General features: G+C 35.6%; 3 protein-coding genes across 3 annotated transcripts; 1 reads left to right on the forward strand and 2 right to left on the reverse strand.

The window, feature by feature from the left end:
- Positions 1 to 5,269: 5,269 nt before the first annotated feature.
- On the reverse strand, positions 5,270 to 7,615 carry lg9h2orf68 (linkage group 9 C2orf68 homolog). Its single transcript, XM_024274954.2, has 4 exons — positions 7,348 to 7,615; positions 6,737 to 6,852; positions 6,509 to 6,654; positions 5,270 to 6,437 (listed from the first exon to the last, which is right to left on the reverse strand). Exons 1-4 carry the CDS (start codon positions 7,455 to 7,457, stop codon positions 6,315 to 6,317), a joined length of 495 nt encoding a protein of 164 aa, XP_024130722.1. The 5' UTR covers positions 7,458 to 7,615; the 3' UTR covers positions 5,270 to 6,314.
- A 128-nt stretch (positions 7,616 to 7,743) lies between these two features.
- Positions 7,744 to 12,486, forward strand: usp39 (ubiquitin specific peptidase 39). Its single transcript, XM_024274950.2, has 13 exons — positions 7,744 to 7,945; positions 8,237 to 8,315; positions 8,406 to 8,500; positions 8,592 to 8,728; positions 9,284 to 9,436; positions 9,524 to 9,749; positions 10,015 to 10,089; positions 10,269 to 10,336; positions 10,872 to 11,060; positions 11,167 to 11,309; positions 11,408 to 11,543; positions 11,794 to 11,880; positions 12,211 to 12,486. Exons 1-13 carry the CDS (start codon positions 7,888 to 7,890, stop codon positions 12,229 to 12,231), a joined length of 1,467 nt encoding a protein of 488 aa, XP_024130718.1. The 5' UTR covers positions 7,744 to 7,887; the 3' UTR covers positions 12,232 to 12,486.
- Positions 12,278 to 15,923, reverse strand: sftpbb (surfactant protein Bb). Its single transcript, XM_024274953.2, has 11 exons — positions 15,763 to 15,923; positions 15,622 to 15,674; positions 15,430 to 15,504; positions 15,208 to 15,330; positions 15,014 to 15,136; positions 14,833 to 14,913; positions 14,568 to 14,751; positions 13,747 to 13,889; positions 13,529 to 13,609; positions 13,155 to 13,265; positions 12,278 to 12,850 (listed from the first exon to the last, which is right to left on the reverse strand). The coding sequence occupies exons 1-11, from the start codon at positions 15,815 to 15,817 to the stop codon at positions 12,812 to 12,814; spliced, it is 1,068 nt and encodes a 355-aa protein (XP_024130721.1). The 5' UTR covers positions 15,818 to 15,923; the 3' UTR covers positions 12,278 to 12,811.
- Positions 15,924 to 27,734: the final 11,811 nt, after the last annotated feature.

A 27,734-nucleotide genomic window follows, 5' to 3' on the forward strand; every position in this document is an offset into this window, starting at 1 on the left:
AAACTTCTTCATAAATCCCTGGACAAAACTGGCAATAAATACTAATTTGCTTTAATCCACCATTCGTTGAATATAATGAAAAGTTGAAAACACTGATTAATCTTTTTTTTCCATACATAAATCACACTTTCTGATTTTAAAACGAACTATTTGAAAGAACTAATAATAAATGCACATTTCTCTGTGGCGACTTTAACATAGATTCAATTAACATCGATTGCTCAAAGATCTAATTATTTTGTGAAATTCAATGTATTTATTGGTATACGTCTTTTACTAGCCAAGCCAACAAAAATCACTAATCCTAGCTCAGCTACCATTGACAATATATTTATAAATGATTTTGAAGGTTTGGGGTTGTAATGATGTATCAGTGGCTACCAGTTTTTGTTGTAAGTAAACATTAACACTTCCAAAGCAAAATAGTAAAAAAGTAAGTAAGGTTTTGCTCACAAAAGTCATAGAGGCATTCAAAAGAGACCTAAAAACCTAAAAGAACAAAACTGTGATGGTTATAAGTGATGTAAATATGGGATGAAATTCCTTTATCAAAATATTAACAAGTCTATGAAAAAAAAAGTAAAGAGTCAAATAATAAAGATGGTCATGAATAAACCATGGATGACGGAAGGCCCGCACAATGCCTGTGAGACAAAATAAAAATGAAGGACACAAGACTCTGAAAAGGAGTACAAACATATAAAAATAGGCTAGTCTTTATATTAAGAAAGCAACAAAAAAAAGCCTACTACAGCAAACTGCTAGATTTAAATAGAAATAATATGAATAAGAATAATGTATGTGGAGTATAATAAATAACATGTTCAAAATTGATAAAATAGAATAATCTTTCCCTAGTTTTTTTATTCAAGGAACATCAGAGTTCAATGAAATAAACAAAATAGCAGAAGAGTTTAATATGTTTTTCATTAATGTGGAACCAAGATTACAACGGCCAAGAAATATGTGATAGGAAAAAATATAAAAGAAAATAAAACAGCATTTGTGTGCAACCAATAGTGTCTAATGAATGGATCAATATTGTAAAGAAATTGTGGTAACAGAAGATCCACAGATTGTAACATCTTGGACGTGATACTTATAAAGAATATAATAGAATACATCAGTCATCCATTCACTTATATATGTAACTTATCATTTCAAACGGGAATCTTCCCTGATAGAATGAAATTGTAAAGGTAATTCTGCTCTACAAAAGTGGAAACAAACACATCTTTACAATATCTTTATGTTCTCAGTTCTCAAAAATCTGAGAAAGATTATTTGTTGCCAGGCTGGATGAATTCCTTCAGAGAGAAAACATATTAGACAGTAGTAAATATGGTTTTAGAACTAAGAATTAAAAAAATGGCATTGATGCAGCTAACAGAAGGAGTCTCCAGAGAAAAACCACACATGCACGGGGAGAACTCCACACAGAAAGGTCCCCTGTTGGTATTTCTGTTTTGGGGGCCCCAGTCGGGACTTAAACCAGGGCCTTCTTGCTGTGAGATAAGCACGCTGCACCACCATGCAGCCTATGTAATGTGTTGTTATTGAATGAAATAAATTATTTAATGAAAGCACTACTTGTTCTCCTTTAGTTTTTTTTTTCCTCTGCATTTATCCGAGCTACTATCAGCAGAGGAGTGCTGCAAAGCTCGTAGAAACCAAACCAGTTGTGACATTAAACACGAACCTCCTCACCCCTGAAATTTGTCCCCCGCTTCGATTACACTAACCAGGGGGAGAGGGGGGGCTGTAGTCCTCAAGTGAATGACTTCAGCACAAATATAGCAGCTGCACATTTCTGCTACCACACATCCTCAACCAAACGTCTATATTTAACTGAATACTGGGAGTTCAGGAGGGGGGGGTGTCACACTTTTACCACCATGAATGGACAAGATCATCAATCACAACAACTGTGCAGTGGAGCTGCAAAGGCTGGCTACTTTAAAGCTTCCAAATGAAGAGAACATTTCTTTTTTCTTCTTATCAACATTTCAGCTCATGTGGAATCACTGAACTGCCATGTGTGTCTTCTGTTCTCTCAGAGCAGTCAAAGTAAGAAGCACAAAAGGTTTGTTTAGCAGAGGTCAGGGGGGTTTATTGCAGGGATTAGATGGCGGCTGATGCAACACGTGTGGAGGGTTGCTGCTCCTGAAGCAGGAAACCACGCCACTTTTTGCACCTACTTCAAACGGTGGAAATTTTGAATTGAAAGGTTTTTTTTTAACCAAGGGCCAATCAGTGTGTGTCAAGGTATACATATGTGGCAGAATAATGTATAAAAGAGTTAAGAGAAGCACATATTTATATAACCACACAACCGATTTCTTTTAGGAATATAATTCAAATAATACTTCCTTAAAAAGAAGGAGGTCACAAAACTTTAAACCCATTTTAGATGTTTAAAGTTTTACATCTTGTCATTTTTAGATTTGTTAATAGATACAAATCTAAAATTATATGATTTAAATGTGTTTTACAATGTAAAACATCATCATATTTCTTTTTTTTTCATTATCCTTCTTGTTGAAATAATTTAAGTGCATTATTTCACCTTACTATCATTCAACGATTTTGCTCTGCACACTGAAAATAAAGGGTGTACGATGGTCGTACACAGTCATTACATGATGTTCCTGCTTCCAGCAAGAGAACTAGAAGTAGAGATGTTAATCTAGGTCTCCATGTTCTCATGGTTATACTACCGCAACTGCCTCTTCACCAGAACGAACTGAACCGTCTGAAACTGATCCAGAATGCTGCTGCTTGGCTTTTGACTCTCACAAACAAACAAACAAAAAACACTTCACTGGACCCCTGTCACTTTTAGAATTTATTTTAAAGTCTTAGTCCTTAGAGGCCTTCATGGACAAGCTGCTTCGAATATCTAAGACCTCATCCAGCCCTCCAAAGAGCCGAGATCTTCAGGGCAAAACCTGCTGATGGTCCCCCACACATTTTAAACCTGAGGAGATCGTTCTTTTAAAGCTTTGGCACCCTGATTGTGGAACGAACTCCCACCATTTTTACATTCGCTTGACTCTATTGACCTCAATGCTCAAAACCCATTTTTATAATCAAGCTTTACAGCCCCACTGAGTGGGTCTCTGTCTGTCTGACTGGATTTTATAACTTTATGTACTTTTAAATGTGGTGTATTTTACATGTTATTTTTAGATATTTCTACATGTTTTATTCTTTTTCCTGTAAGGCACTTTATGGCTACCGTCTGAGAAAGGTGCTATATTACTTACAAATTTAAGCTGGGGCTTAATTTCTTTTTGGGTGCACGGGTTTTGTCCGGGCACTCTGACCTTCTCCCACAGTCTTTCAATGTTGACAGGTCACTAAAATTGTCCCTTACATGTGTATGTGTGTGTCACCCTGCAGTAGCTGGATTAGGCTTCAGCAAACCATGTGGCTGCATAGGACAAAGTAGGAATAGATGCAAAAAAAATTAAAGTTTTTAATAGTTGTTTGGGGCTCAATAGTTTTTTACATGAGTCTTAGTTCCCAAATTGAAAACCATGTTTTATAGTAAATAAATATACTGGAACAAAAAACAAGTTTATCAGAAAATGTTGTGTTTATAAGTGAAAAACAATCTCATTTCTTTCATACAAGTTGTCTTTTATGATTTAGTTATGAAGAATCATTTACCCTTTGATGATAATTTCATTTACAAAATGGAAGTTCATTACACCCACACCTTTGATCGAGTTGTGTCATCTACAAAGTTGTGCAACAATTCATTAGTTATTTTGTTTTTTCTTTAACTAATACATTACTTATTACTGGGTGATAAGTGTGACATCATAATCACCCCATCCTGTTATGTAGATCATTACTTAATCCCTATGCAACACCAAATAAGGGAAACACTTTAAAAAGTTTTATAAGAAATAAACAAAAATAGCCTTTTACAACTCCTTGATTGATGGATAATAACAGCTTTGCTTTTAAAAATCAATACAAACCATAAAATATCTACAGTTGTGCAGATTATGAGATTAAAAAAAACCCAGAACAATTAGAAAAAGTTCATGTGTTTGCGTGCACAATGTATTTGTTATTTTATATATTAGCACTTCATTAAAAAATTAATAGCATAGATGACAAACACAGATAAAATAACTTTTTGGGAACTTTTAACATCTATTAGAATGTTTAGACATCCACTTTGACTTTTGTAATGCATCTTCAGGAAGTTTGTTTCTAAAACTTGTTTTTTATAATTACGTTATTATCTAAAGTTTAACACGTGCCCATCAGCAGCCTGGAGGCATGGTTGCAAAACACATCCTGCATTTTCCATTCTTTCAAAACTTGTATTTGCTTGTCAGGTAATTAAAGCTGTTTGAGAAATAGGAATCCGTTGTGGTTGTAGGTGTGAGCTCATTTTGGAGCGAAACCAGCCAATTGAGTACAAAAAAATGATAGGTAGAGCAGGTGATATGTGAATCTGTCTCCTCTTTCATAACACGAGTCACGTGTGGACGTGTGAGGAGTGGAAGTGAGCCTGAGAGCATTCAAATTCTGAGGAGGAGTGTCTCTGTGAGCCAATAGTCTTGCAGAAGCTCCTTGGCAAATGAACGCACTAAGCAACAGAGACTTGGCAGGTCATGTGGCCAGAGGATAAAGTTTGCATTTTTTCAAGCATTAATGAAATACAATGCCTTACTCTTTCACTTCGGAGTAAATGAAAGCCTGTTTGGTCAGTAATAAAGTCCAATTGAAGATTTTGGGCAGGCTAAGACGTGAAAACATTCTGTTCCTGTTGGTTTTCTTATGAATTTTGTTCCCCAAACTATCAAAGTTGCTTTCAACTCTTCTTTTTTTCCAAGAACTGATTATCCATGACAATTTTTTTATTTTCTGGGCCTAGTTCTGATTTTTTTTCTGTTAACTGCACGTGATACGTGCTTTGGTTTTACAACTTCACTTTTAAATAAGTCAAGACTGGTTACAAATCCTGAGAACTTGACTGCAGGCAGGTTTACCCGACATTCCTAACAGGTACTTGCTTGTTTTGCCATTTATGAAAAACGGGTGGAAGTTAAATAATCTTACTTCCCAAAGCAGCCAGATGGAAAAAAAACCATAAAGCTGAAATCTTAACAAAAATTCTGACTTTTGATTAAACGTTTTAGTCTTGTTGGATGTTTTCTGTTGTCCTTGACTTTGACCTTGATGCATCTGATGTGTTTTTGCTACAATTAAAAGCAAAAACATCTCAAACTAAACTTTCAGTTGCTGATAATTTCTGTTTTTCTTTAATAAAAAAAGGCTTACACTTGGAGAAAAGCATAGAAATTGAAATACAATAAAGATTTTTTGATAGAAACAAACCTACAGTTCATGTTCAGTAACTCTCCTGTTACCTACTGAAAGTGTACTTATAAAAAAATAATAACAAAAAATTGGCATCACTGGTTACTAACAACAATCCACAGTAGAAATGGAAGCTGTCAGATAACATCAGAAGATAAAAATCAGAATCAGAAGGTGCTAGATGATGCCACCTGCTGGGGAGATGAAGGGATTGACTTAATAAAAACATTTTTTTTACACAAATTAAAACTTTGCTATTTTTCTTGCGATATGACAAGTATTCAATATCAACAGATTAAGAAAAACAAATTCACATTTCAGAGCCAATCAGTCTCTCCATTGCAAATCCATATAAAAAATTAAATAACATTAACATCAAATGGCTTTTATGTAAATATTTCAAGTTCTCTTGCCAAAAAAGTAACCCTGACAAAAATTAAAGACTCTGAACAAACCAAAATAAATTATAACACTGACGACTAGTTACCTCATATGTACATTGTGTCATTTCTGTACATGTCTCTAATAAACTGATGGCAAGACTTACAAAAAACAAATTTAAAAATGTATAGGAAAACAAAAGGGGTTGTTTAGTTGGGGATAATGCCCTCCTGGATCTTCTGTTAAGAGCTGCTTTTGTTTTTACCTCATTTTCATAGTTGATTTTAGAAACTCCAGTTCATATCAACATAGATGGTGTTCCCCCGGTGTGTCGGAGTGGTAAAAATGAACAATAAACAGTTTAAAAAAACAACAGATGTAAACATCACAACACTGTTTTTGCTGTGTCTTTCCTTTTAAGAAAAAAAAATAATTAAAAAATGGCTTGATTGTAGTTCAACCGTCAACAGTCATGTGATGACAGTTCAGTGCAGTTTTTAAAGCTTTGAAAAAGAACTCAACTGCAAATGTAGCAGTGGTCTTCTTCGTGTAGTCTTTTTTTCATCATAATCTACAGTCAAAAACGCAATTCATTGTTTGTCTTGTCGTTTGTCAATTTCCCTTTGAATTCGACTTTCTAGAGCTGCCCGCATGGCTGAATCCAGGATGTTCCTCTCTGCAACGCGATCTACCACCTTCCTGGGTTTATCCTCCTGAAAAGAAAGACAAGATCATTATTTTAATAAAAAAAAGACAGTCGTCAAACAAAACAATGAGCACTAACCTTGTGTACAAGAAAGGATGTAATGACACCAGAGTCCGCCTGATAATCAAGCCAGAAGAGCTCAGTTCCGTGAGTTTCCGTCTCTGTGCCGGACCCACTTTCGTTCCACTCATCAGCATCAGCGACGGTTCCTGGCTCTGAACCATCTAGAAAACGCCAAAACAGATACTCAAAAAGTGTTAAATCTCCTCTAAGAGATGTAAATAAAAAAAAGTATGTCAGTCTTACGTCTTCGTCGAGGATGGTACACCTGGATGTCAGGTCGACGAGGTTTTTTGGGGGTTATGGTGCGCCTGTGACGCTGAAGCTCTTTGGCTTGCTTCACTTCTTTATCATAATCATCTCTTAAAAAGAAATCAAATCATTTGCTGATTATTACATAAGAGCAGAGCCAGTTGCACAGTTGACTAAAATACATTCTGGTTATGGTCATCAACTTGGAAATGTTGCTTTGTTTGTATGCCTGGATTCATTCACAAAAGCAATTTAAAGAGCTTTGCAGAGCTGTGTTATTAGTATTTTTGTGGCTTTAGCACATCTTTTAAAGTTGCCAACATAAAATCCCTCAACATATATTAAAAAATTAAAATTATAAACTTTAAGAACGCATTAAAACAAATATAAACTCATTAGCATGGTTCTACTTTTTTTTTTAAACAAAAAATACATCTGACTAAAAGTATGTTAAGAGCTTCTATTATATCTTATTTTACTGTGTGCCCCCCCTTATTTTTTTTACAATCAAATATCAATCATGAAATGACAGCAGCTTCAGATTTGACGTTTGACGTCCCAAACAGATAAGTATGCTAACTCAGCTAACAGCAAAAGGAAATCACCTGGCAATCTGGTTCCTCCGAATATGATGAAGAAAACCGTGGCTCATGTCCAAACGACCCCCCGGTTTGTACTTCAGCTCATGCACTCCTTCATCTCCTATAACTTCCATTTCAGTAAATCAATCCCAAACCGAAAACAGCTAAAGAACAACAAGCAAAATACTAACAAAAAGCTAGACAGCTAACGATTAATAAATTGATGGGCAACTATAACATTCCCGGAGTTTCCACAAATTCATCTTTTTACTGTCTTGCAATGCACATCGGGCTGAAATGTGAATTTTTTAGTTATAAGACGTAAAAAAGTGTACATTAAAATGCAAAAACAAATAATATTTATTAGTTAGAGATTACACTGAGTAAAACATGTAATTTTAAACTCCGGGTTACGTTTTGATTTCCCACTTCAGTAACACCGACGTACAACCACCGCGAGTTTTGAGGAGCTTCATAGTTTCCATTCATTTCTTCTTGAAAACCTCAAAGTTTTTGTCCATTTTGTTTCGTAAACGACAAGTTTGCTAACGTATAGTTACAAGAATGTCTTTAAAACGCGAAAGGGATGCGATAGAAGACGACGAGGATAACGAAGACGAAGGTATGTTGATTTGTCTCTTACGTCCGTTTTACGATTTGTTAGCTAGCAGAGTATTTTCTAGCACGTAAGTTTATAATTATATCATCGTATCACTCCAATCCTTTGTTGATAAGCTGATAGTTTCATAAACAAAAAAACAGAGAAACTGCATGTATATTTAAAAGGAATTTGTTTTGAAAACGGTCTGATTACAACACGGAAATCTTAGCTAGCTAGCATCTTTAGCTAGTTCACTTATGAATGAATGTGTTTAGTTTACTCTGTTTTATTGTGATTTTCTCTCTTTTGCAGTGACAGTCAAATTTAGGCGAGGACGTGTAGTTGAAGACCGGAGAAGCCGTCACTGTCCTTATCTGGACACCATAAACAGGCAAGGGAATATTTGGAAATATTTGCTAATTGGCTAAGCTAGTTAGCATTGCTCTTTACAGCTAACTCAGTTTCTTTGCTCGTCTTGCAGGAGTGTGCTGGATTTTGACTTTGAGAAGCTCTGCTCCATCTCTCTGTCTCACATTAACGTTTATGCCTGCCTTATTTGTGGGAAATACTTCCAAGGTAGGCATTTAATAGCATAATTATTTAGACACATGTTTTTTCCTGTTTAGAGAGCACATTGCATATCCTGTCACGTTTGCATTACTTGTAGGCAGAGGTCAGAAGTCTCATGCCTACACCCACAGTGTCCAGTTTTCCCACCATGTGTTCCTCAACCTGCACACACTCAAGTTTTACTGCCTGCCCGATAACTATGAGATTATCGATTCATCACTTGAAGATATCACAGTAAGTAATACTATATATCTTCTGTTTTTAATGGACAAATGAAAATTATAGTTGCATAATAAAGTGAAGGGCTAAATTTTTTCACCTTTACAATTGTTTTGTTTTTCTTCAATTTTGTAAATAAACTTATATCATCCTTGCTTGACAGTGTAGTATTTCAGTAGTTTTTTAAACGTGTTCTCTGTTCTAAAATCAATTTTATTTTGTGAACCCAGGGTAAACCAATGTATGATAATTACACATTTCATTAAAAAAACAAAAATGTCTTTCTTTGTTCGCGCAGCATTACATCTTACTGAATATATTTTTCGCATTTTAAGTGTAAAGTCACAATAAAAAAATAAACAAAAACCATGATTAAAGGTTATGTTTGGTAATTTCTTAAAGTGTCATTTTTAAATAGAGTTGTGGCTTTACTTTAAATCTATGTTTTGATTTGTTTTAACATTTTATCCTATACTCATTGATTTATCTAAAGTTTTTTTGCCATGTCTTTTCTTTATTTATAAATTATTGTTTTGTGTAGTTAATCTTGGGATCATTTTTTTCCTTTAGTATGTGTTAAAGCCGACTTTCACCAAGCAGCACATCGAAGGTCTGGACAAACATGGTAAACTCTACAGAGCCTACGATGGTACAACCTACCTGCCAGGGATTGTTGGGCTTAACAACATCAAAGCCAACGATTATGCCAATGCTGTATTACAGGTATGGCACCCTGCTGCTGTTGTCTTTTTGAGACTGTGGCATCACTTAAATAATACTGAGAGTTTCATTGAATACTTTTCCTATTAGGCTTTTTCCAACGTCCCACCTTTGCGAAACTACTTCCTCGAGGAGGAAAACTACAGAGGAATCCGTAGGCCACCGGGGGACATTATGTTTCTGTTGGTGCAGCGGTTTGGGGAGCTGATGCGCAAACTTTGGAATCCGAGAAACTTTAAGGCCCATGTGTCGCCCCATGAGATGCTGCAGGCTGTTGTCCTGTGCAGCAAGAAAAACTTCCAAATCACCAAGCAAGGTAACTTTTTTGAACTTTTGTTATTGACCAAATTCTTATTTTCTGCACTATTAAACAAATAAATTATTTAATAATCAGACAGTGATTTCCTGGATAATTTATTTTCCATGTGGTCTCTCAGTTAAAGTGTGTCTATGGTCAACATTACAAACCAAACTTGTGTTTTTAAGGGAGAGACCTTGCAGAATCAGTGACTTTTTGCCTCACCGTCTTACAACTTACAGTTGGAGTTTGTAGAGTTCACTCAACATTTTCTTGTTTGCAGGTGATGCTGTGGACTTCATGACATGGTTCCTAAACGCTCTGCATGGCGCTCTCGGAGGCACAAAGAAGAAGCCATGTGAGTTGGAGAAATGGGGTTTCACTCCTAATTTATAGTTCATTTTTTTGAAATTCTAAATAAGTTTATTTTATTTAAAAATTTCCCCTTTCATTAAGTAATCTAATTTAGAGTCAGTGCTGCTGTCTTTGTGTAATTTTGTTTTAGTTTAGTGATCCAGTCTGCTCTTGTTTACACAGCAATTCTTACTAAAGTCTTTCAAGGCTCCATGAGGATTTTCTCCAAGAAACTCCCACATCCAGATTTGGTAAGTGTCTGTTTGGCTTTTATTTTGAAATTATTGATGACATAACGAGATATGTTTGCAAAATAAATAAATAAATAAAAATCAAGCAAAACAGATTAACCAAAAGTTTTTTTTTGTCAATGTGGTAAGAATTTCATTCATGTTTTTTTTGTGTACTTTATTGGTGTCAATTTAGCCTACTTTTATTGTTAGTGTTGTTAAAACTAATTTATGTGTAAATTAATCATTTAAATATTCTCCACTTTAAAATATCCAAGATAACAGATTAATATGCAGCATTTAACTATAGATAATGATTAGAACAGAGATGACTCTTGGATCCTGTAATAAGTATTGCTCATAGGAACATTTTTATACTTTTACTTTGTTTTTTCATTTAAACGCAATCAAACATGTTTGCCCAAAGTGCGATTTGTGTATTTGTGCAGGTCATATATTTTGACCACAATAATCTTATTTTCTTCTTAAAATTATTTTTAGTATTGATTCATTAAATCCTTTATTTTTTTTGTTGTCTTTTCTTAAAACAATCCAGCCTCCAGAAGAGAAGGAGGCGTTGCTTGTAACAGAGGAGTACCAGGAGCAGATGTCTGAGTCCACCTTCCTGTTTCTGACCCTTGACCTTCCAACAGCTCCTTTGTACAAGGATGAGAAAGAGCAGCTTATTATTCCTCAGGTTCCTCTCTTCAACATCCTGGGCAAATTCAACGGCAGCACAGAGAAGGTACTGAATCGTTTGATAGCATCAACAGCTAAATGAAAAACACATTGGAGTTGTAGCACGTTCTTCTTTTTGTTTTTACATATATTTTTTGCTGTTTTACACACAGGAATACAAAACCTACAAAGAGAATTTTCTCAAAAAGTTTCAGCTGACCAAACTGCCCCCTTACCTCATCTTTTGCATCAAAAGATTCACCAAGAACAATTTCTTTGTGGAGAAGAACCCGACCATCGTAAACTTCCCCATTACGTCAGTAAAATCCAGATATTTTGACAGGGCCTTATGATATATGATGTGTAAATATGTAGTTTTTTTTCAGATGATGAAATTTCATTTTTGTAAAACAGGAATGTTGATCTTCGAGAGTACCTGACAGAAGAAGCTCAAGTCACCGAAAAGAACACAACGTACGATCTGATTGCAAACGTTGTGCATGATGGGAAACCCACCGAGGGGTCGTACAGAATTCACGTGCTTCATCATGTAAGTTACAATTAGAGAAGTTGGATATGTTCTTTCCTCTAGTTTATACTGATCATCCTCTTATGATTGGCCGATCAATACGATGCAATGTCTGTTCTTGCATTAAAAGCAGTCCTATTTAACATAAATGAACTGCTGTACAAACATTTTCTTGTTAGTTATCCCTTTAGGGCTAAAATGTGAACAGAAAGGCTGAATATGATGCACTCTCTTAACATACTCCTGAGGCATGATCTTTGCATTTAACCAGGGCACAGGGAAGTGGTACGAGATGCAGGATCTGCAAGTAACGGACATCCTCCCCCAGATGATCACACTGTCAGAGGCGTACATCCAGGTAAATCTTCTTGTTTATTTTTCTGTTGAAAACTAGACTTTTGTTGAGAACTTTTGTGAGATTTGCAATATTTAGGCAAGTTTGGTCTCTGAAACTAGCATTGTTATATTTTTGTCGTTATTTTTATAATTTGTGTGAATCATTTTCTGTCTTATTACAAGTAAAGCTCCACTTTGGCCATTTTTTTTTTTTATAAATTAAATACTTATCAGAAATATCCAGATTTTTAGGAAGTCTTCTTTCATTGCTATGAGGTCATATTAGAAAATGTTTATGCTTAGCAAGAGAGCTGCTTGTCTTTAAAGCTGCCTTTACTCTTTTTCTTCACAGATCTGGAAGAGACAAAATTGATGAAGCAAACAAACCACAGACGGCTGTAAATGAAAAAAAAACAAGCTTATTAATTTGGTTTTATTATCAGAGGCTTTGAAATCCTCTTCCCAACAAACTGGACATTTATTTGAACAGTGTGTACAATACATGGCATGAAAGTTGCAACAAGATATTATGATAATCTGTGCAGCCCGTTGAAGCAAATGTACATCTAAGTTTTTGACCACATTTTTATCTTTAAAAAACTGTTTTCTAAATAAAACATCTCCGTGATATTTGACTTTTTGTGTTTTCAAATGTTACATCCTCTCATTTACAGCATCAGAACTTTGATATTTTGGATATTTTGATTTTACATTTATGGCAAAGTTAAAACAATCTAAACAACAACTAACAATAAAAATTGCGACAGATTGGCGTGCAAAGGCAAAATTCTAGATCAATTCTGATTAAAACAACATCTAAAGCAAACCATTTTCGTTTGGTTTAAAAAAAAAAAAAGGTGATCAGTGCATTTATGAAACATTTCAAAAGCGATCAGTGGAAAACACTTGAGGAATGTTGCCTGATGCATCAGCAGTCCTGGAGGAACCGGGCTCTAACTCTTCCACATGAACTTCTCACAGAAGAATTGGTTCTGTTGGTAGAAAAAAATGAAATTCATAGTGAAGATTTTTTTGTGTTCCATACTTCCTTAAAAAAGTGGTGATGATGTCAAACTGGCCAAAGAAAAAACGATTTTAAACGATTCCTTCCCCGATGAGTTTTCTATTTTTGTCCTGAACTTTGACTCAGAATTTTCCTCTACCCAATAAAGCCTGAAGTTACATTATGTTCATTTGCTTTAACTTAAAAAAAAAATTTAGTTTCTGGGAAATACCCCTCTGCCATCCAGCTTGGCCATCCTTACAGCCCAACATGCAGTAATAAAGGTCACCTACCCCACACTTCTGAGCAGTCTCCATGTTTTGGCACCAGTAGCTTGGCCCCCATGTACACGGATTACTCCCCAGCAGGTCCAGCTTCTTCATGGTTTGGCACAGATCGGCTCTCTGAAGGGCAAAAGTATCAAATCGTCTCAAACTGAAGTCAAATAAGTGTGATGATTCATTCACATATAACAATTTAAAAATATGTCAATTAATGTTCTTTATTTTCATAAACACTCTGCAAAAATGGGTGTGGCATAATAACTGCTGGGGTTAATTAAGGGAATTTAAAGTGAAGCTCACTAAACTAATAAGAGTTCTAACTGTACCCAAAACTCTTAAAATACCTTTTTAAAGAAAAGTCGTTTTTGTTAAGCAGTTCTTACTTCACAAGCGTCTGAAACCTCCATCTGGTTCCCCAAAGTCCTTTGCAGCTGTGACCCATAGGTTCTGGTGAAGGCGTCGCACTGTAAAAATATTTTTGGGGGAATTTATAAAAATGCTGTACTTTGTTTATCTAAGGAAAAACGTGTTTTTATTTATTTTTTTAAGCAAAGTGGGTTTTTATGTGAGAAATGTTCAAAATAACTGCGAGTCTTCTTACCTTGGGGACGGCGTTTGGGTGAATGGTGCACACGGACTGCAGGAAAGCTGATGTCTGTGCTTCAGTGGCGTTGAAACCCAGGTGGACACGATGCAGCGCCGCTAACGTCCGGCATGACTCGCAATCCGAGGGGAGAAGCACCTCTGCAGTGTAAGTAGAGCCACTATTTTAATAGTTAAGCTGATTTTAAACACAAACTATGACCTAATGATTCTGTATCTGCAAAGCCAAACACATTCTCTGAAACGACTCAAATCCAAAAACCTTTTTGAAGACTTAGTGAGTCTAAATTGTTAAAATCATTAAGAAAAAACAGGTTTGTGCAACATTTTTGTGCAAAAGTTCAGAATTATGTAAATCCAGTTAAAGTTGTTTCTTGTAGATACTTGTCATTTTAAAAAGAAAAAACAAAGTGTTTTCCATAACTTAAGTACTGCTGCTAAAACTCTTCCTTTGGTCTTATTTTTTCCATAAATCAAGTTGGATGATGGAAAAAGCCACAACATGACTGATCATTTTAGGCAGACTTGCAAGAAGAAATCATCTATTTTATTTTATAAAGAACGACTTAAAAAGGTACATTAAAATCCTGTAAAAACTGTTAAAACTTTGACATCCTTCCAATGTCGGTGCTGACACTGATATAAACTGATGCTTTGAGCTCAGCCTCATTCAAGACCTAAGGAGGCCTTTCACTTCACGTCATAATCAACATTTTAAACTTTAATTATAGGTGCAGAATTGCTAACTCTAACCGATCAATTAAAAATATATATTTTCTAAATTTAGGATCATTTTAACGCTAAAATAATTTAACTCACCTGGAACAGGCTGCTCTTTAAACAAACAGAGGTGCAGTATCGTACAGATGGTGTGAGGTGCAGCAGATGACAAAAGGAATTCCACAATATCTGCTCCATATTTGTCTACAAAATCATCACATTGCTGTTTATAGCTCGCAGGTACAAGATCGCAGACTTCTCCCATGAGCTTCAGAACGACATCCTGCAGCCATAAGAGAAGATGGTTACTTCAACATGCGGCTCTAAATGCATCTAAATATAATTGATCAGATAAAACATTCACCTCGGTCATGTTTTTGGGCAACATGTTCTCCAGCTTTTTGATCACCATCAAACACAAGGCACAAACCGGACCAGAAATTTTCTACATTTAAAAAAAAAAAAGAGGCCCAAAAGTTTCAGATGGATGTGACACCTTTTAGTCGTTTTCATGCAACGCTTCACTTCTGCTTTCCCAAACTCACTTGGGTTTCAGTGGCAGAAACCGGTGCAGAGTCGGATAAACCTTCAGCGTCAACACTTTGAGGAGGTTCCTCGTCTTTTTGAGGAGCGCAAAGCCCAAAAACCACGCAAGTCTCTCTTGGTTTCTGCAGAAACATTCAAATGTAAAACTAAACTGTCTTTGCTCAAAAAAAGGTTAATGAAAGATGAAACTCACCAGGTGACTGGGCGTTTGCTGCAAGACTTTAGGTAGGTATGTTTTCACCTGAGAATGACACTGTAATGCCTGTTGTTTGGGCAGGCGCAGACAGGCAGCATGCAGGGCCTCATACACAGTCATCTGTAAAACACAACACCACATTTGATCTTTTAACACATTTTAAACAAACATGGACGCTTATTTATTTATACGTTTAATAAAACCGGTTTATTCCCTTACTTTAGCATCACTGCTTGAAATCATGTTGGCTGACATGCCTATGATCTGGCTGCATTCTGCACATTGATCCAATGGCTGAGGAGGAAAAAAATATACATCTGGTTAAACCCCTTTAAAGCAATACCTGCTGTTTTGGTCGATTAAATGCTTATAATAAACAATCTGTAAATAAACACCTATCAGAAAGCTCACCTGAAATCCCTGGCTAATGAGAGACGCAGGGTCCAGAATAAACCTGGAGTCTCCTTCAGAGAGCGAAACAGAAACAGTATCAATTCTAGCAACGATTACAATGCATGAAAACGACATGTAAATAATAAATATTTATTTTACCGAGTCGCAGAATCACCGTGAAAAGCAGCAGCACAAAGCCCACCCGTGCAGACATGATGTCAGGTTGAAAGAACCCTGTTTCACAGCAGCAGCGCTGTCAAAACACCGCCCGGGTCTGTTTGGGACTCACCGGAAGTCAGTGACACCCTATCCGAGAGGGGGAGCAGTGCGCAGGCGCAGACATTCAGAAGGACTTTGGTCTTTGCCGCCCGTCAAATATATATATATTTTTACCAGTAAAATTAAATAAATCTCTCTCAAAATGGTTTATTACTTTTACTCAATGAAACACATAATTTAAAATAATAATTATTATTAACAACCAGACACAGTGCCTCACCTTTATTCACTCAGACGTTTTAGAAGGGTTTACTCGTTTTGTAGCAACCAGTCTGTATAAACCATTGACTGTAAAAGAGAACTGGACTGAGCAATCTTTCCCACTTGAGTTCCAAACATAGACTGTGTATAAAATAATTTTACAGTCAATGACTTTTACTCATTCTATTTGTCAGAACAACCATACTTGCTCTGATACCCTATTTTTAATACATTCTTGCTAACCCTATTTTTTTTCATATTTTAATTATAAACTGGCCAATCAGATGCCTCAGTAAAAGGATTAACCCGATTGTTTGATTGACAGATTCTCCCCAGCTCGCTTTCAGTTCTTTGAACAAGCTCAATCCTGATTGGGTACAGTAGTTGCCATAGAAATGTTCACTCAGACCAATCACTGTCATCTGGCTTCAACAGAGCAACATCCTTATTGTGGAAAGACGGCGACTGAATTGGCTTCATTTTGCTGTATCCAGAAGAAATGCATTTTCTATGGGTGTGACTCGCTCAGAAATTAAACCTAGAGAAATGTATAGTTGATTTACTCATAATTATAGCTAAATAATAAAATACACAAGTGTAAATGTGAAAACAAAAAACAATGTTTTATGTTTTTTCAGAATGAGATGACATTGCATGTAATAAAAGATGAAAAGTGGGCTATACATAGAAAGTATTCTGCACAAACACAAAGCCTGTTGAAATTGTTGAAGCTTGGTCTCATTTAAAGCTTTAGAAAATAGTATGCTATTTTTATTTTTTAAATGTAATTGTTTTCTTTTTGTCTTTCAACTTCCTGGCAAATCCAATTGTCTGTTGTTTTATTCAAGTGATTTGAGGATAAGCCCCTTGAGACACAACATCTCGTTTTTAAGAGAGTCATCTGTATCAGATGTTAACTAAAGTAGACGAGAAGCAATAATAAAAACAACACAAAAAACAAGCAAAAAAACAATAAATTCTAGCTCGCAGTATGCACAAACTCACTCGTGTGCACACACAAACACACCAGCTCCCTGTATTCACCACTCTCTTGAATGACCTCGCACAAAACAATAATTCAAAGTTTAAGGCAAAAAACAAATAAACTAAAAAATAAAAGTCATAAAATAGTAATAATCTTTTATTAATTAAAAGAAAGTAATACACAACAAAAGTAACATTAGGAACACTAAATATTCATTAGAGAAATAAAAACAATGGCAAAGGTTTTTGAAACGAATTAAAAAAGTTGTTTTTTTAAGAATAACGAGCATTTAGATAGAGCGTAAAGAAGGAGGAAGATTATTCCAGTCACTAAGTACTTTAACACAAAACTCTTTTTTTCCAGATTGCTTTTAATATCTAGGAACAGAAAGAAAAAGTTGGTCAAGGTTCCGTAAATCATGTAGTGAGCTATAGGGAACTAAGTACTGTTTTGAGTGAACAGGAGGCTGAAGTAAATACATAAAAATAAATTGTAGCCAGTGAACTAGTATTCTATTTGATGGTGCGAGCCAACCGAGGCGTACACATAATAAACAGTCAAATAAGGGCAGCGAAAAATAAAGTGACATCAAATGCTGAGGATAACTGGCAGTACCATTAAAATACATACAATCTGCATTATCTAAAATTTGGTAATAATTGTTGATAAACTAATATTTTCTTTACATGAAAGTTAAAGCAATTCACTGATTAATATAGTTTTAAATTTTGATTTAATTTATAAAACAAAAAACAAAAAAATAAGCACACAAAAAAAACCTATTCATAAATACACAAACCCAAACTATATAAATCAAAGATTGACCAAAGTTTGTGTATAGACTAAAAACATGTATGGCTACAATGACGGTTCCTAAAAGCATCAAATATGTCAAATCAGTGCAAGCAATTGCTCAAATTCACCAGCAGAGGGCAGCAAAATATGCGAAATAGATTCATTTTCAATGTGCAAATTTGTGAAACTTATTTATCTATACTGTATGTTTATGTATTTACAAAAATGAGATAAATTTGGGGAACTTTTATAGCAAAAAACATAGATACCCCCTCAAGACTAAGAATATAACAAATAATCTTTTACTATCTGACTGTTCCTGGAACTCCAATGACTTGACTATATAGTAAATATTTTTAAATGTATCTCCAATAGGTTTCTAATTTGACATCCCTGTCTTCTTATTCACTCATTCAAATCCAACTTGTGTTAGAGTATGTGGACCAACACTTGTGAATGATAAGCCTATTAGAAACCACAGCAGTCAATATTTAGTCCACATTTTCACCTATAACATAAAAATATCTGTAACACCCTACTAAAATCAAGCTGAGATTTGACAAATAATGAATTAGGTTAGTCTCACTGTTTGTAATCTTTTGATGTGGTTATAAAACTAAATCAAAGTAAAATTTTGTACAGTAAATTCTACAAATCAGACAGAGCATGCCTGCAGTCAAAGAGAACGAGTAGACTTTAAGAGGATGCCAGACCAAAAGCAAATTCCGCCTACAAGGAATAAGGAAACGTGATTGACATTTGCAGAAACTAAACAAGCCACAAAACCTCCCGTACAGTCTTGTGAACTCACTAGAGCAAATAAAAAATTGTTGACCTTTATTTGTTTGAGAATAAACAAACATGTTACAACAAATACATTGAAGAACCAACAGGCCTTCACCAAAAAACACAATAATTTAAAAGAGCGTTAAAAATATAAGTGAGTCATTTCTGCGCATCAAAAAACTAATGAGGTCAGATGAAAATCAAAGTTGCTAAAGACCATTTGACAAACGTTTTACTCAGTTTCTTTCTCATGAGCTGTAAAGCAATAATGAAAGACCTGATGTAAAAACAACTCATAGACAGGTGCCTTGAGAAAAATATTGTTTCACTACAACAGATGCTATATAAAAAACTGTTTTTTTTTCTTTAGAAAACATTCTAACCTTTTGATTGTGGTTAAAACACTAAAATTGACTATTTTGTTTTAGCTTTCTTTTAAGCAAACCAATTGGCTAATTTTCCAGTCAAGAATGGCAAAGCAAAAGTTATCACATGATGTTGTTAGTTTGACTCAATCCATGTTCTTTTTTATTTTTTAATGGTTTAAATTTTGGAGATCAGATTCATAAACTGCTGGCATGTGAGTTACAAAAGCCACACTGACTGGCAAATCTTAAGCTTGTAGGAACTAATTTACTGCAATTAGACTTTCACGTGGTTGAGCGCCGGAGGCGTTCCTCTGCTGTCTGCTGCATCATTTACTGAAACAAGTGAGGACATTACAGGAACGCATATTTGGATGACTATAAACATGAGGATGAGAAACTCCATTGTCAACTTTTTTAACTAGCATCTTTAAAAAAGTATTCATTGTAAATATATTAATAAATTATGAATTTTTTTATACCATTGGTTTATTTCAAAATATGTCTCTTTCACATATTCTTTGACATATCTGTACTAATGTGCTCTTTTTGAATAATTATTATTCTGTAGATCTGCATATTTTATGTGAAAGGAACGTGACTAAACTCTCTTCCCATAAAGGAAGTCGAAGTGGAAATATCTCACATGTGAATGAGCGTTCCAAAAATTCACAAAGTTTCCTCTTTAGGTGGAACCATCTCTTCTAGAGAACTCTAAGAAAGTCCAGTTCTTTGAGCTATCTCAGATAGTTATTTAAGGCAAAATGCATCTCGCTTAATTTCCCTTAAGATGTAATTCTAGTGTCTTAAGGCGCTTCATATTACTGAAATTGGCCGTGTGTTTTAGATTTCTGCATAAACAGCATTGCATACCCAAGACTAAGGTAATAGGATGAAGAAAAAGATAAATTAATTTAAAAATATTGGTGAAAAACATTCTTTTACATTTTCTTCCTCATTAACCAGTTTTAAAAAATGTGGGATTAAATCCACACAGATTGGTCTTCTCTACTTTTGCAATAGCATTTGATTATGATGAAGGAAATAGTAATAAGGTCCTCAGGGCCTAAGGAGAAAATGACAGCACGCTTACAGGAAGCTTTTCTTGTGCACATCTTGATCGACATACAGCTGACAGTCTAAGGTGTTCCTGTAAAGCCGGCAGGAAGGAACTCTGCTGTAAATATTTTTCCTTCTTCCCATAAAACCAATACTTAAAAAAACTATTGATATCTTATGTAATAATTCAATACAGGACGTGAATTCCTATCAGTCTGCTGAAACAAGTATGAGGAAACGCTGCGAACTGGCAGAAAGGTTTTAAGGACCAAGAGAAAAGCATTGAACACAGAAAAACACAAACAATGATGAAGCAGCGATAACCTGCACACTAAAAAACAAGTACATCTACTTTCATCTGAGCTCAAGCGATCTGTAGTTTCAGAAAATGTTCCAAAGGTGCGAGTCCACTAACTGATAAAGGGATGGAAAACATCTGCAAATGAGATGCAGGAAACATCAATCTTTAGGTGACATGTTCATTAAAAGGAAGCACAGTCCATCAGAACCTTAACACTTTTGTGATGTTTGAGTAAAAATAATTTATTCATCATTTACTTATTTTATTGTCTAGCTGGATTCTGTCCGTGTAGATTCTGTAACAGCTTGAGCAAACCTGCTAAAATACCGTGTCTGTTGTTTTCCACACACAATGCAGGAGACTAAATGTAAATAAACACTCATTGACTTTCATTCTGTGTTTCAGACAATGACAGACGAGGGCCACACGTCCAAGAAGATGCTTGCTGAGGACTCTATGGAGGAGGTTGGTGAGTGGAGGAAGATGGCCAAGCTGACATCCGTCATGGACAATCCTGGTCACTTTCTGCCATTCCTTCAGCAGAAGATTGATCCAACTTCAGTGCAGGGAGAAGCAGTGCCGCAGATCTTTAATTCTCATGATGTACAACCTATCACCCCACCCTCCATATCACCCAAACATTAATTATCACAAAAACATTGATAGAGATGTATCTTCTTTAGGTTCCAAGAGTCAAAACTGCCCTTAGGAAACATAATCAGGAAACACAGCATTAATTTTCATTGTTATGCAGATGATACACAGTTGTATTTATCCATTAAACAAGACCAGAATGACCACCTAGAGAAACTGAATTCATGCATTAGAGACATTAAAACCTGGATGACAATTAATTACCTCCTCCTAGAAAAAACTGAGGTCAATATATAATGGTCTCCCTGGATGGTGTAAATATTGCCTCCAATTCTTCAGTCAGAAACTTAGGGGTTTTATTTGACCAGGATTTATCATTTGAGGCTCAAAACTGCATTTTTTCACCTATGCAATACAGCTAGGATCACAAAAAGTGATGTTGAAAAACTCCTCCATGCATTTGTTATGTCTAGACTGGATTACTGTAACTCTTTACTAATAGCATGCCCGACAAGTTCTTTAAAAAGTTTTCAGCTTGTTCAGAATGCAGCAGCACGATTGATAGCAGGAACTAGTAGAAGAGAACACATCACTCTACTTAGGAAGGTTAAGCGAAGCTTGTAGCAGCATTCTATACGAATTCAAATAACTCTGAGGAAAGGTTCTTACTGCAATTCATAGTTAACATATTTATTGTAGTTACCATAAAAAACAAAACAACAAAAAAATGCAAACTATTAATTTAAATGAAAGATAAGTAAATTATTTGCTTTTATCTGAACTTATATTTTGTTTTTACTTCAAAATGGGATTTTTCAATGACTCTTAAAACATATTGCACATCTAGAAATTATAAACTGATTTAAGAGAAAATGTTCAACATCAGTCTACTTTAAGCCATAAACTTAAGAGAGTTTTTGAAAAGAAAGAATGTTCTGAATTTATTATGTCTTCCTGTTACTCTGCAATTTTATTTAGCTAAAACATTGCAAGGAGCTGCAAGCTTCTTGGAATGATTTAGCTAAATAATTTGTTGAGACAAATATTTCTGAGAACTGTTAAAAAACATTACATTTTTAAAATAAATCTTCTACAGATTCTTACAATAAAGTTATTTTGAAACATTTTTATAGAAACTCTAGATAACTAAGATTTTTTTTGTAAATTTAGCTAATATTTACATGTTTATGATAGAAAAATAGTAATCAGCTCTTTGATTAAAGCTTAGATGTACACACATAAGAAACATTTACACAGCCTCATTCCTCCATAACCACTGTACACAGATGAACAGATAATGAATACTAACTGTTTTCAAGCAGTTCAAACTGGGCCAACAGTTCAGAGTGTTGGTGCATATCTCTCATTCATGTTCATTGAGGTCATTATTTAAAAAAAAAAAGGACTCAGAATATATTTCACTCACTCTAACTACTTAAAATATGCATTTTATTTTTTAATCCACTGTGTTTTTTTATGTCCACATTTGACTAGACTAGTTATCTGTTATCTTAAAGCAGCCTAATAAAGAGCATGTCACAATGAAGAGTTAATACTGTTGAAGTACAGGGACAAAAGATAAAAAAATCCTTCCCGTATGCATCTCACAAAGAATAAAGTAGACTTTCTGCATGAACACACTTGACAAGCAAGTCACATATCCAGTTTGACATCTCCAGCTATGTTCTGCGTTCACGCCATTACGTTTTTAAAAAATCAACAATAGCTGTACAAAGAAAAGCAGGAGGAGTTTTTCTGAGTATTGACTCTAGAAATCTTCTCTGTGACTTCCGCCTGTAATCTGAGACTCGTGTATACAAAGAAAATTAGAGGTTCATTGCCTAGTGTGAAACTGACATCGGCTTTTCCTTCAAAAACAGCTTAGATGTAATTGAAAACATGTTTAGATAGTAAAGCCTGTATTATGTATAAAAATGTAAGCTTATACATATAAGTAGTTGGAAAATACTAAGATCAGTTACAATGGTTGATAGCATTTCTTTATTCTCAAGAGCCAAAAATAAAGACGAGGAAGCTTGCAAAAAAATTAAGCTATTTTAATTCTTTAAGCCATGTCAACAAACACTTCTAAAAATCTAGCAATATGCATTCATACTTTCTTTCTTTTTTTTAACTCAAGCAATTTGTTGTTTGAACTGCAATTTAAAGGTCACCATTAAAGTTTGGATCATTGTTGACAACTACTTATTAATGAGTGTATAAAGTTCCATTGCAAAGTATCAGGTAGTGAATCACGCCCTTTAGTTTTTTGTTTTTTTTAGTAATAGTCTTACTTTAACCTAAGGCAAAAAGTTACAGGGCAATTACAACCTTGTTGGCTTGTTTCTCTTCATTGTCATGATTTACTGTACATTATAAATTAGTTGTGTGGTTGTCTTAAACTATCTGTTTCTTTAAATACAGAAAGACTTATGGTAACAACCATAAGTTGTTACCATAAGTCTTATGATTTTTCATCTGTGCAACCTAAAGTTAAAATTGTCTGGTGTTTTCCAGACAAGGGAGAATGAGCATTGTAGATCACTTATTTTTTACACTTCCTTCTGTTTGTTTCACATTAGCTTGAACAGATTAAACAATTTTAACATTTAATAGAAATTGCCTTATAATCTGTCTTTAAAAGTATTATCTATGGCCAAAACCCTTTAAAGACCCACTCCAAAGAAAATTCTACTTTTGTTCTTAAGCCTTTTTCTGGAAAGACATGTATAAATAAAGTTAAGATTAAATTGCACTTCTGCTGATTTTTTTGTTCAAACTGTTGTAAATCTGGATTAGACAAAAAAAAAGCCATTGTAAAAGCTTGTAGCTGTGGGACAGGTGCTACAGTTGGTAGGCCACAATGTCTCTGCTCCGCCCCCCATCCACTGGAGAAAAATAGATCCACGTACATCTTTGTTTTCCTCGTCTGAGCTGGCCTCTATCTCAAAACTGTATGGCTGGATAGCTTCAGTATTGCTCACTATTTTGTTGCACCACTAATGTTAGCTTGGGGTTGCGAGGGGTTATAAGGTAGTGGAAGAGAGTGTAAACAAAGGGATGATTGAAACTGAAGGCATGCCAGTGGTCCCGCCCACAACTCAGAGGTGAATTTCTGATGAACTTCTGCAACTCTACATAAACCATACTAGAATTTTTATTTTTTTTTTGCTAAAAACAGCATATTCATTATTAAAAGCCCAGTGGAAACATTTAAAATAGATCAAAAGATGATTGGAGTGTGACTTCAAGCAAACGACCATAACAGGCAGGAAATAGGATTATTGCCATCTCAGTTTACAGTCAGCAAAATCCTGATAACCATCTGTACAAAACTGAAAGGCAGAATTTCTTTAGGTCTGCCTATTGTTGGAACTCACTGTGTTGACAGGTTTGTATGGACAAACTGCATTCCAGTCTGGATAGATACAATCAAAAGAAAAGACTCACATTCAGAAAAAAAAAAGAATCACAAATTTTACTACCATACTCTCTTTTGCTGACAGAGAAATGATTAAAAGGAGACAACTGAAAGTTATTGATTGGTGTCTGAACATTTTAATTGAATAATAAAATAAAATTGAAGAAACCTAACTGGGACTAATATAAGACCTATGGACCTTTTCTTTTCTTTTGTTTCTGCAGTAAAACTGATGCAGCATTCGTTTAGAAACACTTTATTTGAAAACTTAAAAAAAAAAAACATTCACTTAAAAGTCCCACTCCAACTATATTTTTTTCTATGGTAAAATCATTCCCAGTGTTTCTTTAAAATTATTATTAATGCAGTTTTTAGTCTAACTCAAAAAGCCTGTTTTGTTTTTTAAGACGTATTTTCAGCAGGACTGCAGGAGATCATTAGAAATTCGACCCTCAGTTGTGGAGGTTCGGCTGACACCAACTCCACCCATTACCCAACATTCCTTTGTTTACGTTCTCTCCCGCTAACTTATAGCACCTCACAAGTCCAAGTGAACATAAGCCTAGCAAAAAAAATGGCGAGCAACATCAGAACTATCCAGCTGTAAAGAAATACTCAAACACAGTTTAAGTCTTAGTTTTCTTTATAGTTGTCCTCAACTGTGAGAACAATGCTACAAGAACATGTTGTCATTGGAGTGGGTCTTTAAATTTCAGTCTGCAGCAAGTGTAAAAACACATGCCCAAAACTTACTTTGAAAAAAGGGTCATTAAAGACAGAACAAGAATAATATTTGTGATTGCTTCATCAATCCATTTCTGTTCAGGCTCCTGGAGCCTCCCAGCTCTTGTCAGATGATGGTGGGTTGAAGTCTAGATTCACCCCAGACAGTTATCCTGTTCATTGCAGAGCCAATGGACTGGAAACTTAGGGACATTTAGAGTAATCAATCAGCTTATTGAAGCATGTTTTTGCACAGACAAGTCACACATGCACAAAGAACATGCAAACTCCCCACAGAAAGGTCCCTGCCAGGATTTGAACCAGGGTCTACTCACCGTGAGGCAAGAGTGCTAAACACTATACCACTCTGCAACCCGAATGACTGAATTATTCATCATCCAACATTCTCTTGCTTTACACTTTCACAGCTGACAAAGTTTGCGTACGCTTTTGTTTGAATTAAAAATTATTTTTCAGAGATCTTTAATCCATCTTTTAAGGTCACATGATCAAAGGAATGCACCATGACTGTCAGTGGTCGAAAGGCAGGCCACACCTTGGACAAGTCAACCGAGAGGCGGACATCCACACAACACACTCTTTGAAGAGACTGTGCAAGCACCTCCAGAGGATTTAACTCTATGAAAATGGAGCTAGCCTGAGTCACTTTTTCTGCTACTTAATTTAGCAGTAGATTTTAAAAAGAAATCCCCAATGCTCGTCATTCAGTCAAACCAAAGCCAGGGAAGTATCGTGACTCTTCACTTCACTGAGTCACAAGGAGGAAGAAAAATACCAAAGTTATTTCCACACTCACGCCTTCTTTCCGGCAAATGCTGGTTTCTCTTTAGCAACAGTAGTTGATAAACCAAATTCCTGGTTAGGCTGGATAATTGAATGCACCTCAAAATAATTGAGTTGTTAAAAAAAAAGTAATACCTCAAAAAGTAATACCTTCTTTAGAGGGATCTCGATGACTGTGCAGCAAGAACATTCCTTTCTTTGTCTTTTAAATATGTTTTATTTATTTAAAGATTTCCTCGTACTGAGGCGAAGTAAAAAAAAAAGGGTGCGAAACAGATTAAGATGTAAGACAAAAAAAGACTAAAACAAATACACGTAGTCGCATATTGGTCATGATCCATGCCATCAACAATCAGAAAAACACCCGTTTTCAAAGGTTATTCTAGGACTCAAGCTCAACAACTGTTATATTTTTAGAATACTGGTACAGATTTAATAGCAGGTATTCTAATGCAAAGCTTAATGCACATGCCACAAAGTCACAGCTTTTTTGTTTAGGTCTATTTTAGTTGCATATGAACTAGAAGTTTGGTTTAATAGCACGGAACATGATGGAACATGATTATGAGGCCACTCTGTAAATGATGCTAAAACCTTTTGCATTTCTCCACTTGAAGGATAGTTCTAAAACACCAGAATGTCCATTTCTCACTGTTTTCTAACCTTGAAAAATGTCAATCAGTTCCACACACACAGCATTTCTATTTTTACCTCACAGATAACACTTATTACATCATCATGAGGGAAAGGAACAAGGAAAACATCTGCGGCTTACCATAAATTCAGTTGTTGACATGCCTGAATAGGACTGAAAAATCTTTACTTGAATGCTGTGATGGCATCACCTGTGAATTTTACTGAAACAAAAAAGAAAATATTTCAAATACCCTTTAACCTTGGGCTATCTTATGGGGTCCAGATGACCCCACCCTTACAATGACGTCTTATCCCTCCCATGTCAAAGGTGAATCGGATTTCATGTCTACAATAGGCACCAGTGAAAATAAAAAATAATTTTTAAAAAAGTTCACCGCATATCTAGTGGGTTCCAGATGGACCCCACTCCCAACGTCAGCATACCTAGGATATAGGATACCATAGGATAGCACAAGGGTTAAGTACTTAGTGAGGCATTTTAAAAACCACCATAACATTAAGTACATCAATTTTTGATGAGCTGTCATCACATTCATCTCTCAACATTAAACTAAAACCTCTCTGCAGCATAGCTGAGGAGTGGGGACAGTACCATTTAACTGGTAGACTGGGATGGTGGATTCTGTTTTCAGCAAGGAGGACTGGAGAGTGTGTTGTAACTACATATTCCAGAGTACTGGGGGACAGCTAAACCTCAAATTCAGGGCAATGGCAAAGTTTCTATATCCTTATTGTGAAACAGTGGACCAGCTCTACACTCTTCGAATGGTGGTGGAGGGTTTGTGGGGAGTTTGCCCATCAAGTTCATATGTGTTTTGTGGATTTGGAGAAAGCGTTTGACTATTCCTCCCCTGGTGTCCTTTGGAGGGTGCTCTGTATGTATGTATGGGGTCCAGAGAGCCTTACTAAGGGCTGCTGGTCACTGCCTTACCGGAGCAGGAGCTTGGCTCCCATGGCCAAGTCAAATCTGTTCCCAGTGCAGATTGGACTCCAGCAGGGCTGTCCTCTGTCACTGGTTCTGTTCAGAATATTTATGAACAGAATCTCTAGACACAGCCAGGGACCGGAGGGGGTCTAGATTGGGGAATGAAGGATTTCTGCTCTGCTCTTTGCAGAATGTGCTGTCCTGTCGCCAGCGGCTGGGACGAGGGACAGCCCTGT

The sequence above is a fragment of the Oryzias melastigma genome, linkage group LG9 (genome assembly GCF_002922805.2).
Source record: "Oryzias melastigma strain HK-1 linkage group LG9, ASM292280v2, whole genome shotgun sequence".
Lineage (NCBI taxonomy): Eukaryota > Metazoa > Chordata > Actinopteri > Beloniformes > Adrianichthyidae > Oryzias > Oryzias melastigma.

Excerpts from the sequence above, each read along its gene's own strand:
- lg9h2orf68 (XM_024274954.2), bottom strand. The coding sequence starts at position 7,457 with ATGGAAGTTATAGGAGATGAAGGAGTGCATGAGCTGAAGTACAAACCG. Across the intron at positions 6,655-6,736 it reads GTACCATCCTCGACGAAGAC|ATGGTTCAGAGCCAGGAACC; the intron begins GTAAGACTGACA and ends GGCGTTTTCTAG. Across the intron at positions 6,438-6,508 it reads CATCCTTTCTTGTACACAAG|GAGGATAAACCCAGGAAGGT; the intron begins GTTAGTGCTCAT and ends CTTTCTTTTCAG.
- usp39 (XM_024274950.2), top strand. The coding sequence starts at position 7,888 with ATGTCTTTAAAACGCGAAAGGGATGCGATAGAAGACGACGAGGATAAC. Across the intron at positions 8,501-8,591 it reads TTGTGGGAAATACTTCCAAG|GCAGAGGTCAGAAGTCTCAT; the intron begins GTAGGCATTTAA and ends CATTACTTGTAG. Across the intron at positions 11,310-11,407 it reads ATCGTAAACTTCCCCATTAC|GAATGTTGATCTTCGAGAGT; the intron begins GTCAGTAAAATC and ends TTTGTAAAACAG.
- sftpbb (XM_024274953.2), bottom strand. The coding sequence starts at position 15,817 with ATGTCTGCACGGGTGGGCTTTGTGCTGCTGCTTTTCACGGTGATTCTG. Across the intron at positions 15,505-15,621 it reads TCATTAGCCAGGGATTTCAG|CCATTGGATCAATGTGCAGA; the intron begins GTGAGCTTTCTG and ends TTTCCTCCTCAG. Across the intron at positions 15,137-15,207 it reads AGCAAACGCCCAGTCACCTG|AAACCAAGAGAGACTTGCGT; the intron begins GTGAGTTTCATC and ends ATGTTTCTGCAG.